The 24,777-nt window shown below is 41.3% G+C and overlaps 1 protein-coding gene across 2 annotated transcripts in view; it reads left to right on the top strand.

Annotated features, from left to right (window-relative positions):
• The window catches only part of dlg5a (discs, large homolog 5a (Drosophila)), a 95,368-nt gene that overhangs the window by 35,637 nt on the left and 34,954 nt on the right, over positions 1 to 24,777 (top strand). For both annotated transcript variants that reach the window (XM_062996099.1, XM_062996098.1), the window contains exons 6-14: positions 8,450 to 8,706; positions 13,254 to 13,566; positions 15,196 to 15,426; positions 17,782 to 17,966; positions 18,090 to 18,215; positions 20,412 to 20,544; positions 22,415 to 22,542; positions 22,633 to 22,808; positions 22,932 to 23,035. In XM_062996099.1, the coding sequence (XP_062852169.1) occupies positions 8,450 to 8,706; positions 13,254 to 13,566; positions 15,196 to 15,426; positions 17,782 to 17,966; positions 18,090 to 18,215; positions 20,412 to 20,544; positions 22,415 to 22,542; positions 22,633 to 22,808; positions 22,932 to 23,035 (1,653 nt within the window). The remainder of the gene's footprint in view (positions 1 to 8,449; positions 8,707 to 13,253; positions 13,567 to 15,195; positions 15,427 to 17,781; positions 17,967 to 18,089; positions 18,216 to 20,411; positions 20,545 to 22,414; positions 22,543 to 22,632; positions 22,809 to 22,931; positions 23,036 to 24,777) is intronic.

Genomic DNA, 24,777 nt, shown 5'->3' with positions numbered 1-24,777 from the left:
TTATATAACAGTGTAAATTTATTCTTCCCTCAAAATAACTCAATATACAGCCATTAATGTCTAAACCACCGGCAACAAAAGTGAGTACACCCCTTAGTGAAAGTTCCTGAAGTGTCAATATTTTGTGTGGCCACCATTATTTCCCAGAACTGCCTTAACTTTCCTGGGCATGGAGTTTACCAGAGCTTCACAGGTTGCCACTGGAATGCTTTTCCACTCCTCCATGACGACATCACGGAGCTGGCGGATATTCGAGACTTTGCGCTCCTCCACCTTCCGCTTAAGGATGCCCCAAAGATGTTCTATTGGGTTTAGGTCTGGAGACATGCTTGGCCAGTCCATCACCTTTACCCTCAGCCTCTTCAATAAAGCAGTGGTCGTCTTAGAGGTGTGTTTGGGGTCATTATCATGCTGGAACACTGCCCTGCGACCCAGTTTCCGGAGGGAGGGGATCATGCTCTGCTTCAGTATTTCACAGTACATATTGGAGTTCATGTGTCCCTCAATGAAATGTAACTCCCCAACACCTGCTGCACTCATGCAGCCCCAGACCATGGCATTCCCACCACCATGCTTGACTGTAGGCATGACACACTTATCTTTGTACTCCTCACCTGATTGCCACCACACATGCTTGAGACCATCTGAACCAAACAAATTAATCTTGGTCTCATCAGACCATAGGACATGGTTCCAGTAATCCATGTCCTTTGTTGACATGTCTTCAGCAAACTGTTTGCGGGCTTTCTTGTGTAGAGACTTCAGAAGAGGCTTCCTTCTGGGGTGACAGCCATGCAGACCAATTTGATGTAGTGTGCGGCGTATGGTCTGAGCACTGACAGGCTGACCCCCCAACTTTTCAATCTCTGCAGCAATGCTGACAGCACTTCTGCGCCTGTCTTTCAAAGACAGCAGTTGGATGTGACGCTGAGCACGTGCACTCAGCTTCTTTGGACGACCAACGCGAGGTCTGTTCTGAGTGGACCCTGCTCTTTTAAAACACTGGATGATCTTGGCCACTGTGCTGCAGCTCAGTTTCAGGGTGTTGGCAATCTTCTTGTAGCCTTGGCCATCTTCATGTAGCGCAACAATTCGTCTTTTAAGATCCTCAGAGAGTTCTTTGCCATGAGGTGCCATGTTGGAACTTTCAGTGACCAGTATGAGAGAGTGTGAGAGCTGTACTACTAAATTGAACACACCTGCTCCCTATGCACACTTGAGACCTAGTAACACTAACAAATCACATGAAATTTTGGAGGGAAAATGACAAGCAGTGCTCAATTTGGACATTTAGGGGTGTAGTCTCTTAGGGGTGTACTCACTTTTGTTGCCGGTGGTTTAGACATTAATGGCTGTATATTGAGTTATTTTGAGGGAAGAATAAATTTACACTGTTATATAAGCTGCACACAGACTACTTTTCATTGTGTCAAAGTGTCATTTTGTCAGTGTTGTCCCATGAAAAGATATACTTAAATATCTGCAGAAATGTGAGGGGTGTACTCACTTTTGTGATACACTGTACATCTAAGACTTCTGCAAAGTTAAACTTTAAAGTATAATGTTTTATTAATATTGGCAGATAGTGGAGCTTGGTCTTTTTTTCTGTGGTTATTTTTGTAGCCTCAATTGTTGTTAAAAGCCCTGAAAGAAAAGAGTCCATCCATTTCTGTCAGTGTGGTTTCACTTGCGACCACTATTTGTATTTGCTGACGCAGCTTGTCTAGGTTTAAAAAAATCCTGCCATAACTTACAACTGTCTAAGTAATTGTCTTTTTTTTTTAATGGTACCTGCACTTTTTTGACTCACTATTTGGCCTTATTTGGAACTCTCATCTCAACTCTACCACCGATGTTGGAGTCTCAGCACGTGCTATCGGCCAGTTAGGCTCCAACACAGACATGATTGGCTAGGTTTGGGGGTATATATGGGGCAAGGGGATGTAAAAGTGCCACGATGATTTGGTGCTTTTATCTGGGGTATTCCTCTCTTGCGCCCAGTGTTTCCAAGAAAACTGGACCCACTGCGACCCTGACCAGAATAAAGCAGTGGTAAAAAGGAAAATGTAATGAAAAATCAAAAGTTCTACTTGTCATTGCTAAGCATTTGGCTGTTTTTAGCATGTAGTTATTTAACAGCACCTGTAATTGTGCTCACTTTTGCTTTTGTGTTTGTAATTATGCTGCTTGTGTTTGTAATTCCGTCACTCTGAGGTTAAGGCCTTTTTTTCATGAGGGATGTTTTTTGTTTCGTCAACAACACATTAAGTTTTAAGTTATAGTACTTATACTATAGTATAAGTTATAGTATAAGTACAATTTTGCAAAGGATTAAGTGTGGGGAGGGGCGTAATTGGGTAGCACTGTCACCTCACAGCAAGAAGGGCATGGATTTGATATCCAAGCCAGACGGCCAAGGTCCTTTCTATGTGTAGTTTGCATGTTCTCCCTGTGTCCATGTGGGTTTCCTCCAGGTGCTCTGATTTCCTCCCTCAAGTCCAAAGACATGCAACTTGAGCTACTAAAAGTGTGTGTATATATGTGTGTGTTTGCCCTGTGATGGACTGGCAACCTGTCCATCACATGTGGTTCCTATCTTTCTTCCATTAAATCAGACCCACCGGGGGCGGCACGGTACCTCAGTGGGTAGCACTGTCACCTCACAGCAAGAAGGTCCTGGGTTCAATTCCCAGGTGGAGCGGTCCGGGTCCTTTCTGTCTGGACTTTGCATGTTCTCCCCGTGCCTGTGTGAGTTTCTTCCGGGAGCTCCTGTTTCCACCCACAGTCCAAAAACGTGCAAGTGAGGTGAACTGGAGATACAAAATTGTCCAAGACTGTATTTGTTTGACATTAAAGACTTGAACAAGGCTTGATAAATCTTGTGTAACCAGTAATTACCTGTCCTGTCATGAATGTAACCAAAGTGTGTAAAACAGACTTACCGCGACCCTGACCTGGATTACGCAGTGGTAAAACAGAGCATGAATGAATGAATGAATGATTGACTGGGAAATTCAGGGAGCAAGTGTATTTGCTAATATTATATTTCAAGGGATGTAATATAAGTGCTTGAGTAAACAGTCTGCCAACAGCAGGAGACGGAAGTGGATTACCAGGACGCACTATATTACATCAGAACCTTCATTTTGCTGATGGTGTTGTATAACTGATCTTGTAATAAAATGCTTACGTTAACGATCCTACTTTTTCCTTGGCTTAGAAAGTCAATTTATATTTATTATACTTTATTTATTTATGATAAGAAGGTGTTCTAGCTTTTTACTGCTATTAGTTTACTATTAGTTTCGGAAATGAACCATAAAACTGGGATGTTAATGGAATTGTTCCCTCGGTAATGCTAGAGATGTGGGTATAAAAATAGGTTTAATAACCACAATCAGCCACAACATTAAAACGACTGACAGGTGAAGTGATTTACGTTGATCGATCTCATTTAATGGTACCTGTCAAGGGTTGGGATATATTAGTCATTCTAGATGTTGGACGCAGGGAAAATGGGCAAGCATAAGGATCTCAGCAAGAATGGTTCAGCAATGGTTTAAGGAACATGACAAAAAGTTAAAGGTGGTGACATGGTAACCCTACATCTCAGCCTCATCAAACATCTGTGGGATGTGCTGGACAAACAAGTCTGATCCATGAAGCCCCCACCTTGCAACATACAGAAATGAAAGGATTCTCTGCTAACCTCTTTGTGCCAGATACTGCAGGGCAATTTTAGAGGTCTTGTGTAGTCCATGCCTCGATGGAGGAGGACCTACACAAAATTAGGCAGGTGGTTTTAATGTATGGCTGACCGTGTGTACAGGCCTACATTTTACAGATGTAATTATCCCCTGTATAAAACTTGCTTTTCTGATATTGATTAATAAAGTTTAGTGAAATCAGATTAACCTGGGAGACTACTACACTTACCAGGGGGACCCAGGAAATGTGGGGGAGGTACTGAATATTGCAGTATTTTGTAGCTGCCAGCCTGTTAGGTGTCTATACAGATAAGATTGACTATTAGGAGGTGCACATGTCAGTGCGCTCTCAGTGCCTGTCCCAGTCCCTGATAAATTGAATAGAATAGCATGCCTTTATTTGTCATTTATACATATACAGGTGTACAGTACGATTAAATTCTTTTTTCACATATCAGAGCGCAGGGTCAGCCCTGGAGCTGAGAGGGTTAAGGGCCTTGCTCAAGGGCCCAACAGTAGCTGGGATTTGAACTCTTAACCTTTCAATTGGTAGCCCAAAGCTCTACCCACTAGGCTACCACTGTGGTAGCCTAGTGAAGAAGGGTTGCGTCAGAATGGGCATCTGTTGTCGAATCAGGTATTTGGACCGGAATAATTCACTGTGGTGACCCCTAAAGTGGGACAGTGGTAGCCTAGTGGGTAGAGCTTTGAGCTATCAACCCAAAGGTGGAGAGTATGAATCCCAGCTCTGCCATGCAGCCACTGTTGGGCCCTTGAGCAAGGCCCTTAACCCTCTCTGCTCCAGGGGTGCCGTACAATGGCTGACCCTGTGCTCTGACCTCAGCTTCTAAACAAGCAGGGATATGCGAAGAAAGAATTTTGTTGTACTGTACGTCTGTATATGTATATATGACAAATAAAGGCGTTCTATTGTATTCTAAATACAACAGCAGCGGAAAAGAAAACAAAAGCCGTTGATGCTTTATTAAAAGATGTATTTTTTAAAAGGAATCCTGTTTTATTCATCTAGCACAATCAAAATACTTGGAGAATTTCATGCAAGGGTGTATTGATGCTTTTCTGGTGGCTCCTGGTGGCAAAGTAGTCTCTCAAGAAGCACAAAAAGAAGAAGACCTGCAGCACTTGTAGTAATTGCTTAAAAAATATTGAATGCTGAAATAATAGCTTTTCAAAAGATCCTCATGATAAGTAGAAACTGATCCATATTTTACACTCTTGTGCTGGAGTAAATTGTTCACAATATAAGCGGTACTTCATGGATCAAATATCAATAAGCCTTGATGAAATATGCCTGAACACAAGGGCGTGTTCTTCTTCATGCATTCACACAGTCTGTGGCACCCGAGCACTAACTGTCTTACCTGACCTTGACAAGCAACACGTCATAAGCTCTTAAGCCGGGAGTTTTTTTTTCTTTTTTGATCAGATGTAACTGGAAACGTGGCCACATTCCCTACGACTGTTAAATGAGCTTTCTGTCACAATTCCAGATCCTTTATTTTCCATCCTGCTGAGTTGATTCATCAGGCTTCCTCCTGCATAAAAGCTGTGAATCTGTGAGGCTGTTGGCTCAAAGGTTTTTATGAACCTGCAGCAAAACAAAAACATAATGTTTACACTATCAGCAGTGGTCTATAAAGCTGCTGTGTGTGCACGGCCGACGCAGTTTGATAGATGAAGCAGCAGAATTTTGGGGTTGCACCATGCCTCCCGTTTGTGCTGGTACAAACACACATCCGGCTCTCGTGTCACTCACTGTGTAAAGGCCAGCTTGGAAGGGCAAAGCTGTTTGACTGATGTTAGTGGACTTTACCACTCAGGTAATGCTACTGCAAGCACCATTTACACAACCTCTGAGAGTCCTGCCCAGGAGCAACTAGAGAAGGCCGGTTTGGGGCATTTTTTTATTTTTATTGTTCAGCTTTATATTTGCATTCGAGCAGTAGCACTGTCGCCTCAAAGCAAGAAGATCCTGGATTTGATCCTCAGGTGGGGTGGCCTGGGTCTTTTCTGTGTGCAGTTTGCATGTACTCCCTGTGTCTGCATGGGAAGACATAGCTAGTGCAGTCGCTTGAGCAGGCGTACTACATGTTTTGGGTCTTTTCGTATCCTTAGAAGGGATAGTCACTGCAAATCAGTACAATGTTACTCTGAATTGTTTACTAGTTAATATAATGGAGCATTTTTATCCTGATATAAGTGCTGTCTTCCAGAATGACAACAAATAGACAAGGAATAGTTTATAATAGAGATTTACATTTACATTTTACATTTTCAGCATTTAGCAGACGCTTTTATCCAAAGTGACTTACACAGTGAGCGGAACATGATGAGCAATTGAGGGTTAAGGGCCTTGCTCAGGGACCCAACAGTGGCAACTTGGTGGTGGAGGGGCTTGAACCAGCAACCTTCTGTTTACTAGTCCAGTACCTTAACCACTGAGCTACCACTGGCCCAGAGATGCATGAGTACCGATACTAGTATTGGGTATTAGCTCGATACCGCGCTCATTAACTCGTACTCGCAAACGAGGCTCCGATACTAAACATCCGATACCTTGTGCCTAGTGCACGTTGCTGCGTTAACGCAGGGATTTTCAACCTGTGGGGCGGCAGTGCTTGTCTGGGGGGGCGCGAGTGCCTGACCGGGGGGCGTGACATTGCAAGATTTTTTTTACTTCTAAAACTAAAGCAATTCATTTTTCACCCACGGGAGACAGATTGAATTATTCTCACTGACCACGCTCACACGCACGTTTAATGTTATTTAGTTCCGTTTGAAAAAAAAAAAAAAAAACTTAAAAATAGAGCTAACAGTGAAGATAACCGGTTACAAAAGCAGCGACCGCTGTTATAGGACGTGTGTGTGTCTTTAATACACTGTTCACAGTGTCGATACAAGTGATTCAGGAGTCAACTCATTTTAAGCGCAGCATAAGTTTCTTTTCTCAGTCATCTCTCTGTGTTTACTGTTATAATAAATGATGCGGTTGTAAATAAACACCAAATACTACAGAACATTTTGTGTTACTCGCTTACATTATAAAGCTCAGGCTTAATTATACTGGTTATTACCACAGAGCGGGAGCCGACTCAGAGTCGTTTACGATTTACCGAGGTGAACCACGAATGTATGTGCTGATAGAATCGGCTCAGATGGGATCGGACTGTATTATCCTTTTAAAGTAAATATTTCAGTCAGCAGAATCGCATCGCATGTATGATGTGCACAACGTTAATTACGTGCGTTTATTAATGAACGTTAACGTTAGCTTGTCAGAAGCTTTCTCAATGATGTCTGTGCGGTGTTTTATTTTTTTATACAATTAGTGATGGCAACCCAAGCAACTGTTCCACTGCACTATTTTACACTAAAAACTACACTATTCCATAATGCTCCAGATTGCATCATTCTAAATAGGTATCGGTATCGGCGAGTACAAAAATACTTGTACTTGTACTCGGTTGGGAAAAAATGGTATCGATGCATCCCTAGTTTATAAGTATGAAAATTATGGAAAACAAGTCATATAACCTTCTTGTTCACCACATCTCAATCCAGTTAAACACCTATAGCACGTGTCAAACTCAAGGCCAAGTCATTTTATGTGGCCCGTGAGATTTAAAAAGACGTATGAATGTCTTAAAATACATATGAACTTGTAATAGAGTCGTACATAAACTGCATGTCCCACAATGCATGCCGATTTTGTGACCGGCAAAGTGACCACATCCCGCCACTAGATGGCAGTGTTTCCACATCTGCGTTTAACTAAGGGGGTTTTCCAACAAGTGATGTTGAAAAATATTAACAAATAATCCCGAAATGTACGAGAAGAGAAAATTGAAGCAGAAGGAAGGTAAATTAATGAAAGATGGGAAAGTGAATACAAGTTTGTGCTTCAAGAAGAAAAAACTATACGTCTCTTGTGTTATGAGGCCGTGTCTGTGGTAAAGGAGTACAATATAAATGTAGATATACATTTTAAATATACAGTATAAACACAGAATTTAGCCTCCAGGAAAAACATCAAATTGTTGAAGACTTAAAAGGCAGACTGCAATCACAGCAGGATACATTACAATCGGCCCTTTGAGGGCCACCGTAATGCAGATGTGGTCCTTGGTGAAAATGAGTTTGACACCCCTGACCTATAGCAACATCTTGTTCCAATGACAGTGCTGTCCAACACCATTATCAATACATTAATTGAGTGTATATATTGCAAGAAATATCTATTATAGTATATATCTATTTTAATTTTTAGAATGGTGGTACATTTGTATACAGCTGAGGTCAGTGTTATAGCATGTGTAGTAAATACGTTCACACTTAAAATAAAAATGTAAATAATTCATAATTAGGCCTTTCATTGTAATGTTCACCTGACAAGTTATTGTATATGAACTTAACTTACTGTCTCCTACATATTGGCTTGTTTATGTCCAGAGACTTTACAATGGGAAGTGTTGGTTTTTAAGTCCTACTCAGCAAAATAAAATGAAAAGAAAATAGTATGTTTCAAAGCTCAGTTGCCCAAAGCTGATCTTTGGACAGGTTGTCAATCCATTGCTTTACCTTGGTCAGCTCCTTGACATAGACAGTGTCTGTATATATGTATGTAGTTGCAGATGTAGATTTGAACCCTGCATCCCAGCAGTTTAATCATGTAACTCATGTTAACTCAAGTAAATGAGTAAATCTTATGTTCTTATGCTTAGGTTATCAGGGAGAACGGCTCATCAGAGGTCCTAAAACTCTATGACACTGCAATGGATAAGCTGGAGGGGTTGAAGAAAGAGTATGACAACTTGAGCAAGCGATACAGCGAGAAGGTAGCCAGCCACAACACTGATCTGAGTCGACTGGAGCAGGTGGAGGAAGAGAACAGGCGGCTACAGAAACAGATGGACACTTTGATGAAGCAGAGGGACATGGCCATTCACTACCAACAACAGTACTCTGCTTCTATCCGAAGGTAAGAAACAACAACAATGATGACACTCTTTCTATACTGTATTTTCATCTGGGTTCAAATAATAGTCAGTCATATATTTTCTTTTATACACTATACAGACAAAAGTCTTGGGACACAGTCCCATTGCCACAGGTGTAGAAAATCAAGTACCTAGCCACACAGTCTTTTAAGAATAGGTTGTTCTAGACTGTTCTAGACTATCACTGTAGCCAGTACACAAAGCAAGGTTCATAAAGGCATGGTTGGGTTATTTTTGGTGTGGAAGAACTTGAATGGTCCACACAGAGCTCTGATCTCAACTTCATCAAACACCATTGCTATGAACTAGAATGAGAGGGGCGGCACGGTGGCTAAGTGGGTCGCACTGTCGCCTCACAGCAAGGGTCCTGGGTCCGATCCCCAGGTGGGGCCTTTCTGTGTGGAATTTGCATGTTCTCCCCGTGTCTGCGTGGGTTCCCTCCGGGTGCTCCGGTTTCCTCCCACAGTCCAAAGACATGCAAGTGAGGTGAATTGGAGACACTAAATTGTCCATGACTGTTTGATATAACCTTGTGAACTGATGAACCTTGTGTAATGAGTAACTACCGTTCCTGTCATGAATGTAACCAAGTGTAAAACATGACGTTAAAATCTTAATAAACAAACAAACTAAAATGAGATTGCAAACCAGGTCCTTTCGTCCAACATCAGTGTCTGACCCCACTAATGCTCTTCTGGGTAAATAGACAAAGATTCCCACAGACAAACTCCAAAATCTAGTAGAAAGCCTTTGCAGAAGCATTTACAGCTGCAAAAGGGGCAGTAACTCCATATTAATGCCTATGGACTTAAAATGAGAGATAGGGGCGGCACGGTGGCTCAGTGGGTAGCACTGTCACCTCACAGCAAGGTGAGTCCTGAGTTCGATCCCTAGGTGGGGTGCTCCGGGTCCTTTCTGTGTGGAGTTTGCATGTCTATGTGGGTTTCCTCTGTAAGCTCCGGTTTCCTCCCACAGTCCAAAGACATGCAAGTGAGGTGAATTGGAGATACAAAATTGTCCATGACTGTGTTTGACATTACACTTGTGAACCAGTAAGTACCTGTTCTGTCATGAATGTGAACGAAGTGTGTAAAACATAATGTTAATATTTTAATGAATAAATGAATAATAAAATGAGAGATGGAAGGATGGATGGATGGAACATACTCATTAACTAGAATGGAATGATTCTTGTACTTTACATATAATGGATAACTGTAGCAACCAACACTGCAATAAGACAAAAATATGGAGACCATCAAGTCACACACACAAGTTTCTACAGTGTAGTTATAAGCAATGAATAACTGAATGTGCAGGAGGTGTAGTACCAGTATAAAGCAAGTCTTAAATACTAATTAAATTATTAAATAGTAAAATGAGACCTGGAACATTATGAAAGCCATTGTAGGTGTAATTTATAGCTGTCCCAATACTTTTGTTCATATAGTGTGTATTATAGTCACATAGAGGTGGATGTGAAAAGTAAAACAGGTGTTCAAACAGGGATTAATGTGTGCTTGGTAAATGGTGCCCCAGAGCTCAACTAGTGGATCATAACACAAGCACAGTGGGAATGGCATCTGAAACCTTTATCCCATCAGTTTAGTAAACACATTAGGTGTGTGTTGTTTGGAAAGCTTAGATGTTCTAACTCTTGTTATTAAGCCAAGTAAATGGATATGTTTCTGAAAGGACAGATGGCTATCATGACCTTTATTTGAATAGTCTTAGCTAAGCAACTAGACAGCATAATAAAGCGAACACAACATGCCTATTAAAGAGACAGCTTGTCTTGGTAACTGCAGATGTTAGACAGGATGTTCCGCAAACTAAGGATAAACTGATTCACACTAAACTGACGTAACAGTTTAATCACTCGCCCTGTCGTTGGGAGACTGAACGTTTTAATCTGGGCAGTTACGCAGACATGGCATAACTGGCTCTGCTTTCTGTTTTTTTCTGCTAATCAGAGTCACAGTCAGTTCTGTCTCAGTTATTATGGGTGGCACGGTGGCTCAGTGGGTAGCACTGTCGCCTCACAGCAAGAAGGTCCTGGGTTCAATCCCCAGGTGGGGCGGTCTGGGTCCTTTCTGTGTGGAGTTTGCATGTTTTATCTGTGTCTGTGTGGGTTTCCTCCGGAAGCTCCGGTTTCCTTCTGCAGTCCAAAGACATGCAAGTGAGGTGAATTGGAGATACAAAATTGTCCAGGACTGTGTTTGATATAACCTTGTGAACTGAAGAATCTTGTGTAATAAGTAACTCCCGTTCTGTCATGAATGTAACCAAAGTGTAAAACAGGATAAATCCTAATAAACAATCAAACAAACGTCTCAGTTATTACATAATGAACTATTCATAATTGTAGTACTAGAATATTTATTAATTCACAATCATATGTTTCATTAAAATAAATACATACAAGTTCAATATAGTTAAATCAATGTGTTATCATATCTTGTTATTGTACGGTAAGGCTTTAAGTGTGCTAACATTTTCTACTGTTTTGATGTGTATCAATGTAACCGTTTGTGCTTCTGACTAATCCTAACCCTAACTCTGACTATTTAAAAATGACAAGGTATGATAAAATAGCTCAATAAAACATAAGCTGTGCAGGTACATTACATTAATGCATAAATATTTAAGTATGTTTGCAATATTTGAATACAAGTTTAAGTGAACAACTGGAATAAGAAAACACTTCATCTGCAGCCATATTTATAAAATACAAACCCTCATTCTTTTTTTTTTTTTTTTTTTTTTTTTTTTTAAACCCCTTTTTCTCCCCTTTTAGCGCATCCAATTGTTCAATTAGCATCGTGCTTCCTCTCTGTCTATGCCGAACCCTGCCCTGACGGAGGTGATTGAAGCTAACCCGTATCCCCTCCGAAACACGAGCAGCAGCCAGATGCATCTTTGCCACCCACACATTGACGAGTTTGGCGCCACCCAGCGTTGCATGCGGAGAGACACACCCTAAGGGCACCCTCTCCCATCTCTGTGTAAGCGCCTCCAATCAGCCGGCAGAGAACGCAATCGCATTCTGACAGAGAGAGACCCACATCCGGTTCTTTGTCCCACCCCCCACATGAGCAACCGGCCAATCGTTGCTCATATAGCCACTCAGCTTCGAACCGGTAAAGCAAGGCTGGATTCGATACCACGTTCTCAGAATCCAGCCCTGGTTGCAGCGCGTTTCTTTTTACCGCTGCGCCACCTGAGCGGACAAACCCTCATTCTTAAGTTCTTAAGTTTAATAGAATGCCTGTATTTGTCAAATATACATATACAGGAGTACAGTACAACTAAACACTTTTTTTCGCATATCCCAGCTTGTTTTGGAGTGCAGGGTCAGCCATTGCATGGCGCCTTTGGAGCTGAGAGGGTTAAGGGTCTTGCTCAAGGGCCCAACATTGACTGCATGGCAGAGCTGGGATTCAAACTCTCAACCTTTCAATTGGTAGCCCAAAGCTCTACCCACTAGGCTACCACTGTCCATTTACATGAGGGTTATTAAGTATAATACAAATTATTATTTTTATTATACTTGTAAATTAATTGTTAAGACTGTGCACACTGCTTCTCTGCACCTCTCTGTTCATATGCCTGTCAAGCTACACAACAAAGCAGATCTGTTTCTTGAAGAAAAGAACATTGTTTTGATTAGCAGATCAGTTTTGCTCCAGCATTTGTGTGTAGTATTAAACTTAGACCTATATATTAATGTGAAGTCTTTCTAATGGCATAAATCCTCAAACTTAATGCCCGTGTCGATATTTTGTGTGGCCCATGAGAGCTTAACAGGTGTATGATTGTCTTAAAACAAAAGTCTATGCTGCTTTAAAGCGTTCATTGTAAAATCGTACATGAACTACATGTCCCACAATGCATGTCGATTTTGTGACCCACGAAGTGACTTCATCACGCATCACGTCACTAGATTGCAGCGTTTCCACATCAGCGTTTAACTAGGGTTCTTTTCCAAAAAGTGGAGTTTAGAAATAACTTTCAAAATCCCCAAATGTCCAAATTGCAGAAGGAAGGCAATTTAATGAAAGATACTTGTTTGTGCTTTAAGGAGAAAAAAGGTCTGTTGTGTAATGAGGCAGTGTCTGTGGTAAAGGAGTACAATATACAGTACATCTGCATTTGCACACCAAATATGACCAGAAAACAAAATAAGTAAGCATTTTTAAAAACCTGAATTAAAAATATAATAAATTGGATTTCAACAAAGAATAAGAACACTTTTGGTGCAATTTAATGGTTGTGCTTGCATTTTGTTTTGTGTTTGTTGTTCAGAACATGATCAGCGAATGAGGATGGCATGTGATGTGATGTTTCAGGTTATTAAACAGTATGTTAAGGAGTAGTTACATTTATACAGACTTACAGTTACAAATAACCCTTTGAGGGCAACCGTAATGCTAATGTGGCCCTTGGTGAAAATGAGTTTGCCACCCTTGGTGTAGATTGTTAGCAAACACCATTCGGCACTAACCACTGTTTGCATGTATCATTCCAGGTTTGATTCAGTGCAGCAGGAACTGAACAAGGCCTCGGCTCAGAATAAAGAACTGCAGAGAGAGATGGAGAGGCTTCAGTCGGAGGTGACGCGCTACAAGAACTTCCAGCTGAAGGCGGTGAAGGATGCGGAGAAGTACAAAGAAGAACGAGACTCTGTGTTTAACGAGTATAGGCTCATCATGAGTGAAAGGGACCAGGTAATCAAAGAAGTGGACAAGCTGCAGACCGAGCTGGAAGCGGCCGAAGCTCGCCTCAAAAACACCTCGTCGGAAAGGATGGTGGCCAGCGAGGAGCTGGAAGCTCTCAGACAGGTACCAGTGTTGAATATGTTGGTCAGAGATTGCATATGATTTAAGTTAAGTACTACTTGTAGGTCAGAGTTACAGACCTACCAAAATCCTTGTACACGGTTTAGGAAAAACAACATGCTGCAGCTTAAGGTTTGCATACGGGACTGACATGATTCATAATTAGCGCTGTACTAAATTCACGGGAAGATCTGCTTAATTTCATGGGACCTCATTTTTTTTTAATCACAGATTTCACAGATTTTTTAAGAAAAGTGCCACATTTCATTGCAGTCATTAAAAAAACACTCAAATTGAATGATGGAATAAATAGGGGCTACAATACACAGTGTAGCCTACCTTAATGGTTGAATGTAAACCTAGAACACATAGCAACGGTGCGAGGTTTTATATTCTGTCTCAAATACGAAATTCTCGTCCGTGTTTTGACCCCCCCAACAACCCACCAATATCCACAGAATTGGTTGGCAGTTTTCCAAACTCAGTTACCCTAGTAGTGTTTTTACCTGCTTTAGACTTCGACATCTTGGACATTTTGACTAACAGATTGCTAATTGAATTGCCACAGGATTGCTATGACTGCCTCATAGTGCAGATTAACCAGTACATGTGAGACACTTGAATGCTGCACGAATAAAAAACATTAAATCGCTTAACACGAACCTTAAATTTTGAATGTCACAGTAAATTGCATATTACACGAGAAAAGGCTCAATTCACAGTCTGTGATGCAATTTTCACGGCCGTGTATTAGGTAGAGCCTTACCTATAAGGTATGAGGAACAAAGCTCCGCCCACTCCTGAACTCAACAAGACACATGAAGTAGTCCTGTGGTATCTGGTCCCAGGACATTACCAGCAGGTCCTCTAACTTCTGAAAATTGAGGCATGGATCATCTTATAGGTCATCCTGGTGCTGTTTTTTCCGTGGGTAAACGATGCACATGTGCTTGACTGTCCACAAGACAGCAGAGAAAACTGGAAGCGTCAGGCCAGTCAGTCTTCTTCCATTGCCCTGTTTTTTAGTTTCGATGATTGCGGGCCTGCTGTAGGTGCTTTCGACATTGGACAAGAGTTAGCATGGGCATTTTTACCAGCCTGCATCTACGCAACCTCATAATGGAAGGGTTTGATGTACAATGTCTTGTGACACTTTCAGCTTATCACCAGTATTTAAATTATCTGCTATTTGAGCCACAGTAGCTCATCTGTTGGTCCATACCAGACTATGTCTTGGCCAACCAACAACCTGTTGGTGTTTCTATGTCGGTGGGTATCTACCATGGCTGCCTGTAAGCACTGCTTGCTGTTTTAGAGATACTTCAACCCATCTGCTTAACTATAATGAATTGCCCTCTATCTAAGTCACTCAGTATTTTATAGCTGTGCATTTCTGCTGCATTTAACACGTACTACGAAACTATCATGATGGTCATTAACTATCATGATGGTCCTGCATGATGACACACCCTTTGACCTCATACACAATAGGTTTTGAAGAGTCTGTGAAAATGCCCCTGGACCGTATCGGTCATCAGCTGTTTTGTGTCTTCACTAGCCACTGAATAAGACATTTTATTGGCTAGATAAATACTGGTGCATGACATGTTATTGGTTTCGTTGTGCCTGTAGGAGCTCAATTCATCACTGGTGGATCGAGACCGAGCTATCTGTGAGCGCAACGAGCTGCTAGAGAAATACTGCCATGAAGTAAAGGATAAAGCAGAGGCCCAGAAAGAGCTGAGTCAGGCCTGTAAAGACATTGAAATGGTGCGTGAGGAACGAGATGTGGCCAGAAAGGAGAGAACAGAAGCCATCATTCAAAGGGACCAGCTGCTGCGGGAGTATTATCAGGCCAGACAGGTATATGCCCTCTTAAATACTGCGGCACAAGTTGGATATACACCACATTTCTCTTGGGTGTAAATGTGTGTGAGCGAGTAAATGTGTGTTGCCTGCTCTGTCCAGTGGATAAGCATCCAGGGTTTTCCGGGTAGATGCTGATGGCAAGGACAGTTCAAAACAGGCTTTCTGGGGCAGGGCTGAAGTTAGGCAAAGCTAAAAAAGAGCCCTTCATTAAAAATAAACTAAGAACAGCCTGACTGAGGTTTGCAAAGACTGTAAGGATTAGGGCACATTCACATAAGAAGCGGCAAAACCGCTTTTATCCCGGCTGTGCCGTTATTTCCTATAGACCAGGGGTGTCAAACTCACGGCCCGCGGGCCAGATCCGGCCCGCCGCGTCATTTGATCCGGCCCGCGAGAGGTTTAACGACTGTATGATTGTTGTGATGGTTCGAGTCGTTACAGAGACGCGCTTATAATTTAACGGGACTCCTGCGCCTTTAAGAGACAACCGTGACATCGTAGTCATGGCAACTAACTTTAACCTTCGCTAAGAAGCCATGTGACTTTTACGGCAAAGAGAACGCGAAGTAGCATAGTCAGTAATGTAAACAATAATAAATAAATACAAATAATTATCTTTCAGTATAATACCCAAGCATTGTCTGTAAGTAGTGGCGTTTATATTCTGTTGTTAGTAAAGAGTATATATAGTAAGAGTATATCACAGCGTTTTAGTTACAAATTTACAGTCATTAAATACTGTTGTTACCGTTACTATAGCAATTAGTATCTTTACACAAAATGCTAACTCGTTAGCGCTATTTTACGTTTGGTTAAATCTCATATTGTACCATATGTAACACTTGACTACAGCTGTGTGCTTTTTACTGTATTAAGTTCTTTATTGTTTTTATTGTTTGTATTTTTACTTCATTTTGATGCACACAGTGTATCACACAGCTGGCGAGCAAATAAACCGACTGTATTCTGAAGGGAGCTGTCTGTCTGTCTGTCTGTCTAGCTGGGAAAGAGGGATAAACTATTAGTGAGGGCAGAATGATTGTCTTAAAAATACATGCTGATTTTGTGACCTGCAAAGTGACACAGCCCGCCAGTACATGATGTTACACATATTTACACATGATCCTAAAATGTACAAGAAGATAATTAAGAAAATTAAGCATAAGGAGGAATTTTAATGAAAATGAAAACAAGTTTGTGCTTCAGGAAGAGAAACCGGTGCGTCTCTTGTGTTATGAGGCTGTGTCTGTGGTAAAGTAGGACAATATAAATGCAGAATTCGGCCTCCAAGAAAAACATCAGACTGCAATCACAGCAGGATACGTTACAATCAGCCCTATGAGGGCCACAATAATTCTGATGTGGCCCTTGGTGAAAATGAGTTTGACACCCCTGCTATAGACGGTGGCGGTGCTGCTTAGCTTGCCACTGCGCTTCCCTAAACTCTGTGCACTGCACACTTTTGCCGCATTAGGTATTTGTGCTTGACGTGCCGCTCACATTAAAAAAGCGCCTCCAATGAGACGAACTGTTTGATATGACGCAGTAAAAGCGTACAAATGCTTAACATGAACAAAGCTTAATGTGTTGTACTCAAAACAATGAGCGAGGAATTCAATTAGTAGAGAGAACTTATGAACAGTAATAATTATGAGAAGTTTGATGTTCCTATGGCGTTCTTTTAATACATTAAACCACGATAAACTTTAATGATAAGCGTTTTAGACTCTCTCCAAAAAGCTGATACACACAATTCATCAGCACCCCGAGCTATAACATACGTTTAAAAGTGAAACAGCCAAGCGGTGAGCAAAGCTGTAATTTGCTCATGCTCATGCTCGAGGTCAGCGAAGCCCAAAACGCTTCATGTGAATACGCCCTTAGTCTGTAAAGCACTGGGGTAAGATCATCCAGATCAGTCTAGTTTTCATCTTGGTTCAACACCTGGTCGACTAAGGGTTAGACAAAGACCTGGAGAGTTCTACAAGCCAGACCATGTCTCACAACCACTGTAATACTCTGGTGCCTCAGCAAGGCTAAATTTAGTAGATATGTCCTTGTGAAGGATGTGGGAATCGACCCATGTTTAAAGTTATCCTGGAAGAAAACTTCTCCAGCTCAAAGACAATGCTTTGTTCTTTATTCTTTATTTCAGGGTTCTGTGACATTTATGTTTAGGTAAACTTAATGCTTCTTGGTCTGAGGATGTCTACATATACTAACAAATCTGTATCCTGGCTTACAGATCTAATAAACAGTGCTGATTCATATTTATTTAGTTTGGAGATTGTATCAGCTTTAATGTGCAGCACATGTAGCATGGCTAATAGTTTTTTTTGCTGTGAATAGAAACAAGACACAGCCACTCTGGACATGGAGCGTGCCAACAAGGAGATCGATGTGTTAAGGAAGCAATGTGAGGCCATGTCTCAGGAACTAAAAGAGGCTGTACAGGAGGCCGAGGTAGCAAAGTGTCGCAGAGACTGGGCCTTCCAGGAACGAGACAAGATAGTGGCGGAGAGAGAAAGCATACGGTACTGCACTTGCGTTCTGTTGACACGACTTAATGTAATGCTTATTTGCTCCAGACAAATTGCTGCACTAAAATAATGGCTCGTTGTTTTGTTGGATTAAATGCCTTCTGTATTTTGGCACAGGACTCTGTGTGATAACCTGCGCAGAGAAAGGGATCGTGCAGTTAGTGACTTGGCTGATGCCCTTCGCAACCTGGACGACATGCGAAAACAAAAGAATGATGCAGTTAGAGAGCTAAAGGAACTCAAGTAAGCATTTTATTTTTAACTTTGTCATTATCATCTTACGTAATGCTTATTGACCTTCCCTAGTTTTTCCTGTAAGCCTGAAAACAGTGAATGTGGAATGTTTTTGCATTGTTTTGGGCACATTTTATAGCTCCAAGCGCCCTCTAGTGACAAGTTATTGAATGACAGTTATTCAGGGCTTTGGTCTTTCTGTTTAAAACTAAGTCAGTGACCTATCTAATAATGTACCCATGTAGCTTGGTGACGGTTTGTCTGCATTTTCCTGCTACACGATCCTGTTGTTGTGAGGCAAGTCTGCTGGTATGCATGCATTAGCTGTGAATAATCAGAATCAGAATATCTTTATTGTTATTATACCAGGTATAACGAAATTAAGGAGCAATTCTCTACAGTGTTACAAACAAGACATTTAAAAAACTAGAATTTACAAAGATTGCCAAAAATTTGCATTCACAAAATTTACAATAACAACAATAACACACAAATAGACCTTCTGCCGGTAACAGGCTGGTGGAAATTGTGCATTGCCCTTTGTAAACATTGCCCCTGAAATTACACAGTCCCGTGTGTTTAGTAAAATCACCTTATATAGAGTTATTTAGGGTTCGTACCCCACTGCAGTAAAAGCTATTTTTGAGCCGGTTTGTCCTTGTTTTGATAGTTCTATGCCGTCTGCCTGACGGTAACAACTTAAACAGATGGTGGCCGGGGTGAGAGTTGTCCATAACGATTTTGTGAGCTCTATAAATAAATACATATTTGGAAAATTTACTTTTAATAATTTAGCTAATCGTTTTGTTAACCAAATAGTACAACAATTTAAGACAAAAACCAATCTAAATAAATTTTTGGGAATCAAAAGTGCTGAAAATAAAATATTTGTTTATAGGTTCATTGACCTAATCTGAGTAGGTTCCCTTTTTCAGATTTAAGTACAGGGTCTACAATTTAGTTATTAACAAATGTCATTTATTATAATTTCCCATTGCAAAGGGTGTATTGCAGTGCACTGTATTTACTTAGGTGCATATATTTAAATAATCACAAAATATTGTACCTTCTGACTTGTGAATAAACACAAATTCAGCTGCAACCACATATACATATAATATATAATATTTAGTTATTCATGGCAATACGTGATCTGATTTTGTATAAAAGTAACAATAACAAAAGGATCAGTTTTGTATGAGCAGGCATTGGTTTAGTTCCCATCCATCTAATTGGATGAGAACTAGATACCTATTCTAACTTAGCTTGATGTCTTAAACTAAGAGCTGTCTAAAAATTATAAGCTAAAAGTTAACCGCTTCTACTATTAAGGTTTTATTATGGAAATGGATATACATATGACCCATGGGAAACGGATATGTAAAAAAAAAAGTTGACTTTGTTGATCAGCCTAGGAGATGCTAAAAAGTGTATTTTGGTTGGACGGAGGACTACTGGACTTTTATTCAGGATCTTGATGAGTTTGCTGATATGACCCTCTAATACCACTTGTGTACATGGTTGTGCGACCATTTTTACAATTATTAAGAGAACCCCTATGTTTACTTCATGACAGTGGTTCTCCACCAGGGGGCCTTAGTAAGCCTAGAAAGGTTCCCATCGCATTAAATTGAGAAGGCCAACAAAGAATCACACATGATCAGGCAGGAAAATCAGTAGGCTATTGGCATATGGGAGATTTATTTTGATGTATTATAGATCTTTGTTAAACTGCCAATAGCCTACGTTGGGTCTTGGAGAATGGACACACATTTGAGACAAAGTGCAAAGTCCAACGTACAGTGACTACGAAAGATTCCAGTTTAGTTGTTGATGCAGATCACATTATCTTTTGTCATTCTTGCTGAAAGTGGAAGAATAATATCATAACACGTGTCAATGGGAGGTCCCAGATTTCTTTTTTACCACAAGGAGGTCTAAGAGGAAAACAAGGTTGAGAACCGCTGCTTTGACATTGAACTTATTGTAACCAAGCTGCCAGCTGCCACATCTGCCCTAATGCTTTGTAAGACCTGCTGTATTGATAGTTTTTTCTATTTGCCCTTAGGAGTGAAAAGTAAAACAAACTGATCTGTAGAGCTTTTTGCACGCACCGCTGTTTTTAACGTTTGAGGTTTTATTACTGGGAAGGATTTGAATGAGGCATTCATTACTATCTGACGTGACTTGTGTCGTGTGCTTTAGGGAGAAAATAGAAAGCCAGCAGGAAAAAGAGACAGCATTCTACCCACTGCTGGCACACAGCTCGCACGATTCAGCCATAGATACAGACTCACTGGAGTGGGAGACTGAAGTGGTGGAGTTTGAGAAGGACAGAGTGAGTCTCTCACAGCACCACACATAATAATCGCTGGTTTTAAAAAGTAGCCTGAAGTTTATTTCTAGTCTTGTGTTGAGGTGTCTGTGACCTCAACAAGTCTTGGCTTGTCCTAAATTTGTATACATTTTTTTTTTTTGAAACATCAGGCATTGAATTACATTCCTAATTTTAGAGTGATTTTTAAACTCTTAGTCCAAAGATGGTTACACTGGCACTCTTGATTTCATGCTACACAAACATAGGAGCTCCAGGAAACATTCATTTCACAAGCTACATGCTGGCTGAAGCAGAGTTGAACATTTAGTTTCCATGTTTATCATGGCTTTATCCTGGTCAGGGCCGTGGTGGGTCTGGTCTGATGGGGCAGGATATTCTGGTTCGAAACTCGCCGTTGCCACCAGTCGGCTGGAAGCCATATAGCAGCCATAATTGGCGGTTCCTGCAGCAGACACTAATTGGCCACTGTGTCTGCTAGGGCAGGATGACCGGACTATGTGAACGGGGTCTTCAAACATTGTGCAAGGACCCTGATTAGCAGATAGAGGCGCCTGTGCAGAATGCAAGGGCAAAAAGAAAAGGTCTGCTAAGACTGGGCACGTGTCTGAGGAGGTGTGAGCAGAAATATACCCTCCTCGAATGCAATCAGGGATCCCCAGCAGCGGAAGACAAATTGACTACGCTAAATTAGGAGAAAAATCGGAGAAAATTCATAAAATATAAAGAAAACGGCCACCGTATATAGCCAGTCATGTCTGTACGTGGACACTTGACGCTGTGGATTGGAACCTGGTACTGGACTAGTATAATTTACATCCAAATAGATGATGAGGTGTTGATTTGTTTTTAAATTACAAATGAGGTAACCTTAAAACATATTCAAAACCATTTATTTAACCCAAGTTATTGCTCATTACTCATTGTTTTTGTGATTGTTTGCCTTTTAATTATTTCAATCTGCGTCACTGTAATTTAATTTTAATTGAATGTAATTTGGGGGGGGTTCCTACCTGGTGTGTAGGTAGGCATTCAAAGCCAAATCCGCCAATTTTTGCTCACGCTCTTGAGCAAAAGACCTGAAGAGTGTGCCCCCTAGCAGGCATAATTGGCAAGTGGCAGTAGCAGCCAAAATTGGCCTCTTGTCTGCTGCGTAGGAAAAGACTGGGCTAAGGAGCAGGGTTTTCAACACTGTGTAAGGACCCTGCTCTGTACAGCAAGAGGTGGAGCGCAAAGATCTCTTGCGGCGCATCTCGTGCTCTTCATGCGCAAAACCGATCTCACGAGCAAATCCACCTTAAGAGCACCAGTATGGGAGAATAAGAAGGGATTGGTGGATTACGCATGTGTTGGAGGGAGCATGTGTCAGGCGACTATACACCCTCTTTGGGGGCAGCACGGTGGCTCAGTGGGTAGCACTGTCGCCTCACAGCAAGAAGGTCCTGGGTCCGATCCCCAGGTGGGGTGGTCTGGGTCCTTTCTGTGTGGAGTTTGCATGTTTTTCCTGTGTCTCTGGGGGATATCTCCGGGAGCTCCAGTTTCCTCCCACAGTCCAAAAACATTACAAAAAAACATTACAAAAAAACATTACAAAAAAACATTACAAAAAATGTTTGGACTGATGAACCTTGTGTAATGAGCTACTACCGTTTCTGTCACAAATGCAACCAAAGTGTAAAACATGACGTAAAAATCCTAATAAACAAAAAAGTAGACCCTTCTTGGACATCATCAGGGTCCCCAGCAGTGGATTGGCTATGCTTAATTGGAAGAAAAATAAAACAAACAAACAAAAAAACCTTGAAACCTAATTGTTAGCTGTATTCAAGTTGCCTCCCACCTCTGTGTCTAACACTGTGCTTTTTCTAAACAGGAGGACATGGATTTGAAGGCACTAGGGTTTGATATTGCAGAAGGGGTAAATGATCCCTATTTACCAGGAGATTGTGGCATTTTTGTGACCAGGGTGGACAAAGGAAGTATAGCAGATGGAAGATTAAGGTAATTATTTGATATTGAGCGCTTTTGTTAAATATCACTCATGTTACTGCTAGCTGTGAACCAGTTGTGTGTGTCTTGTCTCCTTTTCAGAGTGAATGACTGGCTGCTGAAGATAAATGACATGGATCTTACGAACAAAGACAGGAAACAGGTCATCAAAGCTGTGCTTAATGGAGGAGGCGTAATCAATATGGTCGTACGCAGGAGAAAGTCTTTAGGGGGCAGGCTAGTTACTCCTGTCCACATCAATCTCATTGGACACAAAGGTATCTTTTTTCTTTTTATTTATCTGAGCTGTTTTACAAGCTTCCACTGTATTAATCAGGCCAAAAGAGCCTTATTATTTTAATCTTACTGTTTTAGCAATAACTCTTTATGGTCTCCTCCAGACAGTGGAATTGGTCTAGAAGGTGGAGTCTATGTGACGTCTATAGCAGCAGGCAGTCCAGCCGCCAGAGAGGGGTCCCTTACCATTGGAGATCGTCTTATTGCAGTAAGTCTAGGGTGTCCTGTATCCTGCAGTCTGCCCCCTGTCCAAAAACACCTTTAGGGAGTTCTTTGTTAGGACAGTGGTAGCCTAGTGGATAGAGCTTTGGGCTATCAATTGAAAGGTTGAGAGTTTGAATCCCGCCTCTGCCATGCTGCCACTGCTGGGTTTTTGAGCAAGGTCCTTAACCCTCTGTGCTCCATGGGTGCTGTACAATGGCTGACCCTGCGCTCTGACCACAACTTCCAAACAAGCTGGGATGTGTGAAAAAAACATTGTACTGTACACCTGTATAAGTATAGATGACAAATAAAGGCATTCTATTCTATTCAATTCTATTTGTGATGGTTCTGAGAGTCGGATCATTTATCAGACTCAGGCTGCTTAAAATGCATAAAAATAGATTTAAGGACTCATGTCTGTAGCACTGATATTTCTATGGGGCACCGGAGTATATTCAGCTACACTAGATTTACAAACACAAGTTAAAGTTTCATGTAATGGCTAGATATAGATGACCAATGTCCATCTCTTTACTGGAGCACAGTGTACATCATTTCAGCCCATTAGCCAGACACACAGATCCAGGCAAAGTACATTGAAATGTGACCAATATTAGTACTGCATGTACACCACACACTGCTGTGAAAATACTGACATTCATTGTTTTCATTCAGCTAAGGCTTGGTGTGCACACTGCATGCACAGCTTGCTGCTTGAGGAGCACGTTTGCTGAGATGCTTGCCAGCATATCCATGACAGCAAAACCAGAAATACTATAAAGATACTGGGTACATTTGAAAAGTGTTGTCATTTATCCACTCAGTAAAATTGGTAATCAGAATTAGGCTTTATTAATTCTGATTACGATACTGATACTGATGCGCAGTTGCAGTATGTGAAACCAGACATTGTACAGTTTCTGTGTGGGGACAAGTGGTTTACAGACTTGAAGAATGAGTCTGAAGTGCCCCAAAACTGCATCAAGACTCCCCTTAGATTGATTATGCTAATACATATGATTTTACATATAAACATGCACATGGAACACATGATTGTCAAGAGATTTGTCTTAGATTAGGGATTAGGGTTTTTCCCCCCCCAATGTTCCTCCCAGTCTAGTCGTATGCAATTACCTGATTGCGTTAAGCTTTCTCTCTACCGATACTGATCTCCACTCCTGATTGAGGAGAGCGAGACTGAAACACGCCCCCTTTTCATCTGCACGAGGCAAGTTCATATGCGTATCATCTTTGTGTATGGAGAGCCACTCAGAGCCAACAGAGGTCGTAATTGCATCAATTATGAGGTCCCACCTCCAGCTCCAACCCTGTATGAACAGCCAATCCCCAGGGTTCAATCCCCAGGTGGGACGGTCCGGGTTCTTTCTGTGTGGAGTTTGCATGTTCTCCCCGTCTGTGTGGGCTTCCTCTGGGAGCTTCAGTTTCCTCCCACAGTCCAAAACCATGCAAGTGAACTTGTGAACTGATGAATCTTGTGTAACGCGTAACTACCGTTTCTGTCATTAATGTAACCAAATTGTAAAACATGATGCTAAAATCCTACTATTTAGTGCAGTACTGTGGGGTTTGACAAGCAGCTTTTTTAAGTTTTGCAGCTTTGTTTCTTTAAGTTTTGATTTTACTAGGAATGTGATTGGCTTATTGAATTCACTGGCTGCTAGTGCCTGCCCAAATAAGAGTTTGTTCCCCTCCACCAACCAAATTTTTTCATGTTTTTCCAGACAT

Source organism: Trichomycterus rosablanca, chromosome 5, assembly GCF_030014385.1.
Source record: "Trichomycterus rosablanca isolate fTriRos1 chromosome 5, fTriRos1.hap1, whole genome shotgun sequence".
Lineage (NCBI taxonomy): Eukaryota > Metazoa > Chordata > Actinopteri > Siluriformes > Trichomycteridae > Trichomycterus > Trichomycterus rosablanca.
This window is presented reverse-complemented; position numbering and strand designations above follow the sequence as displayed.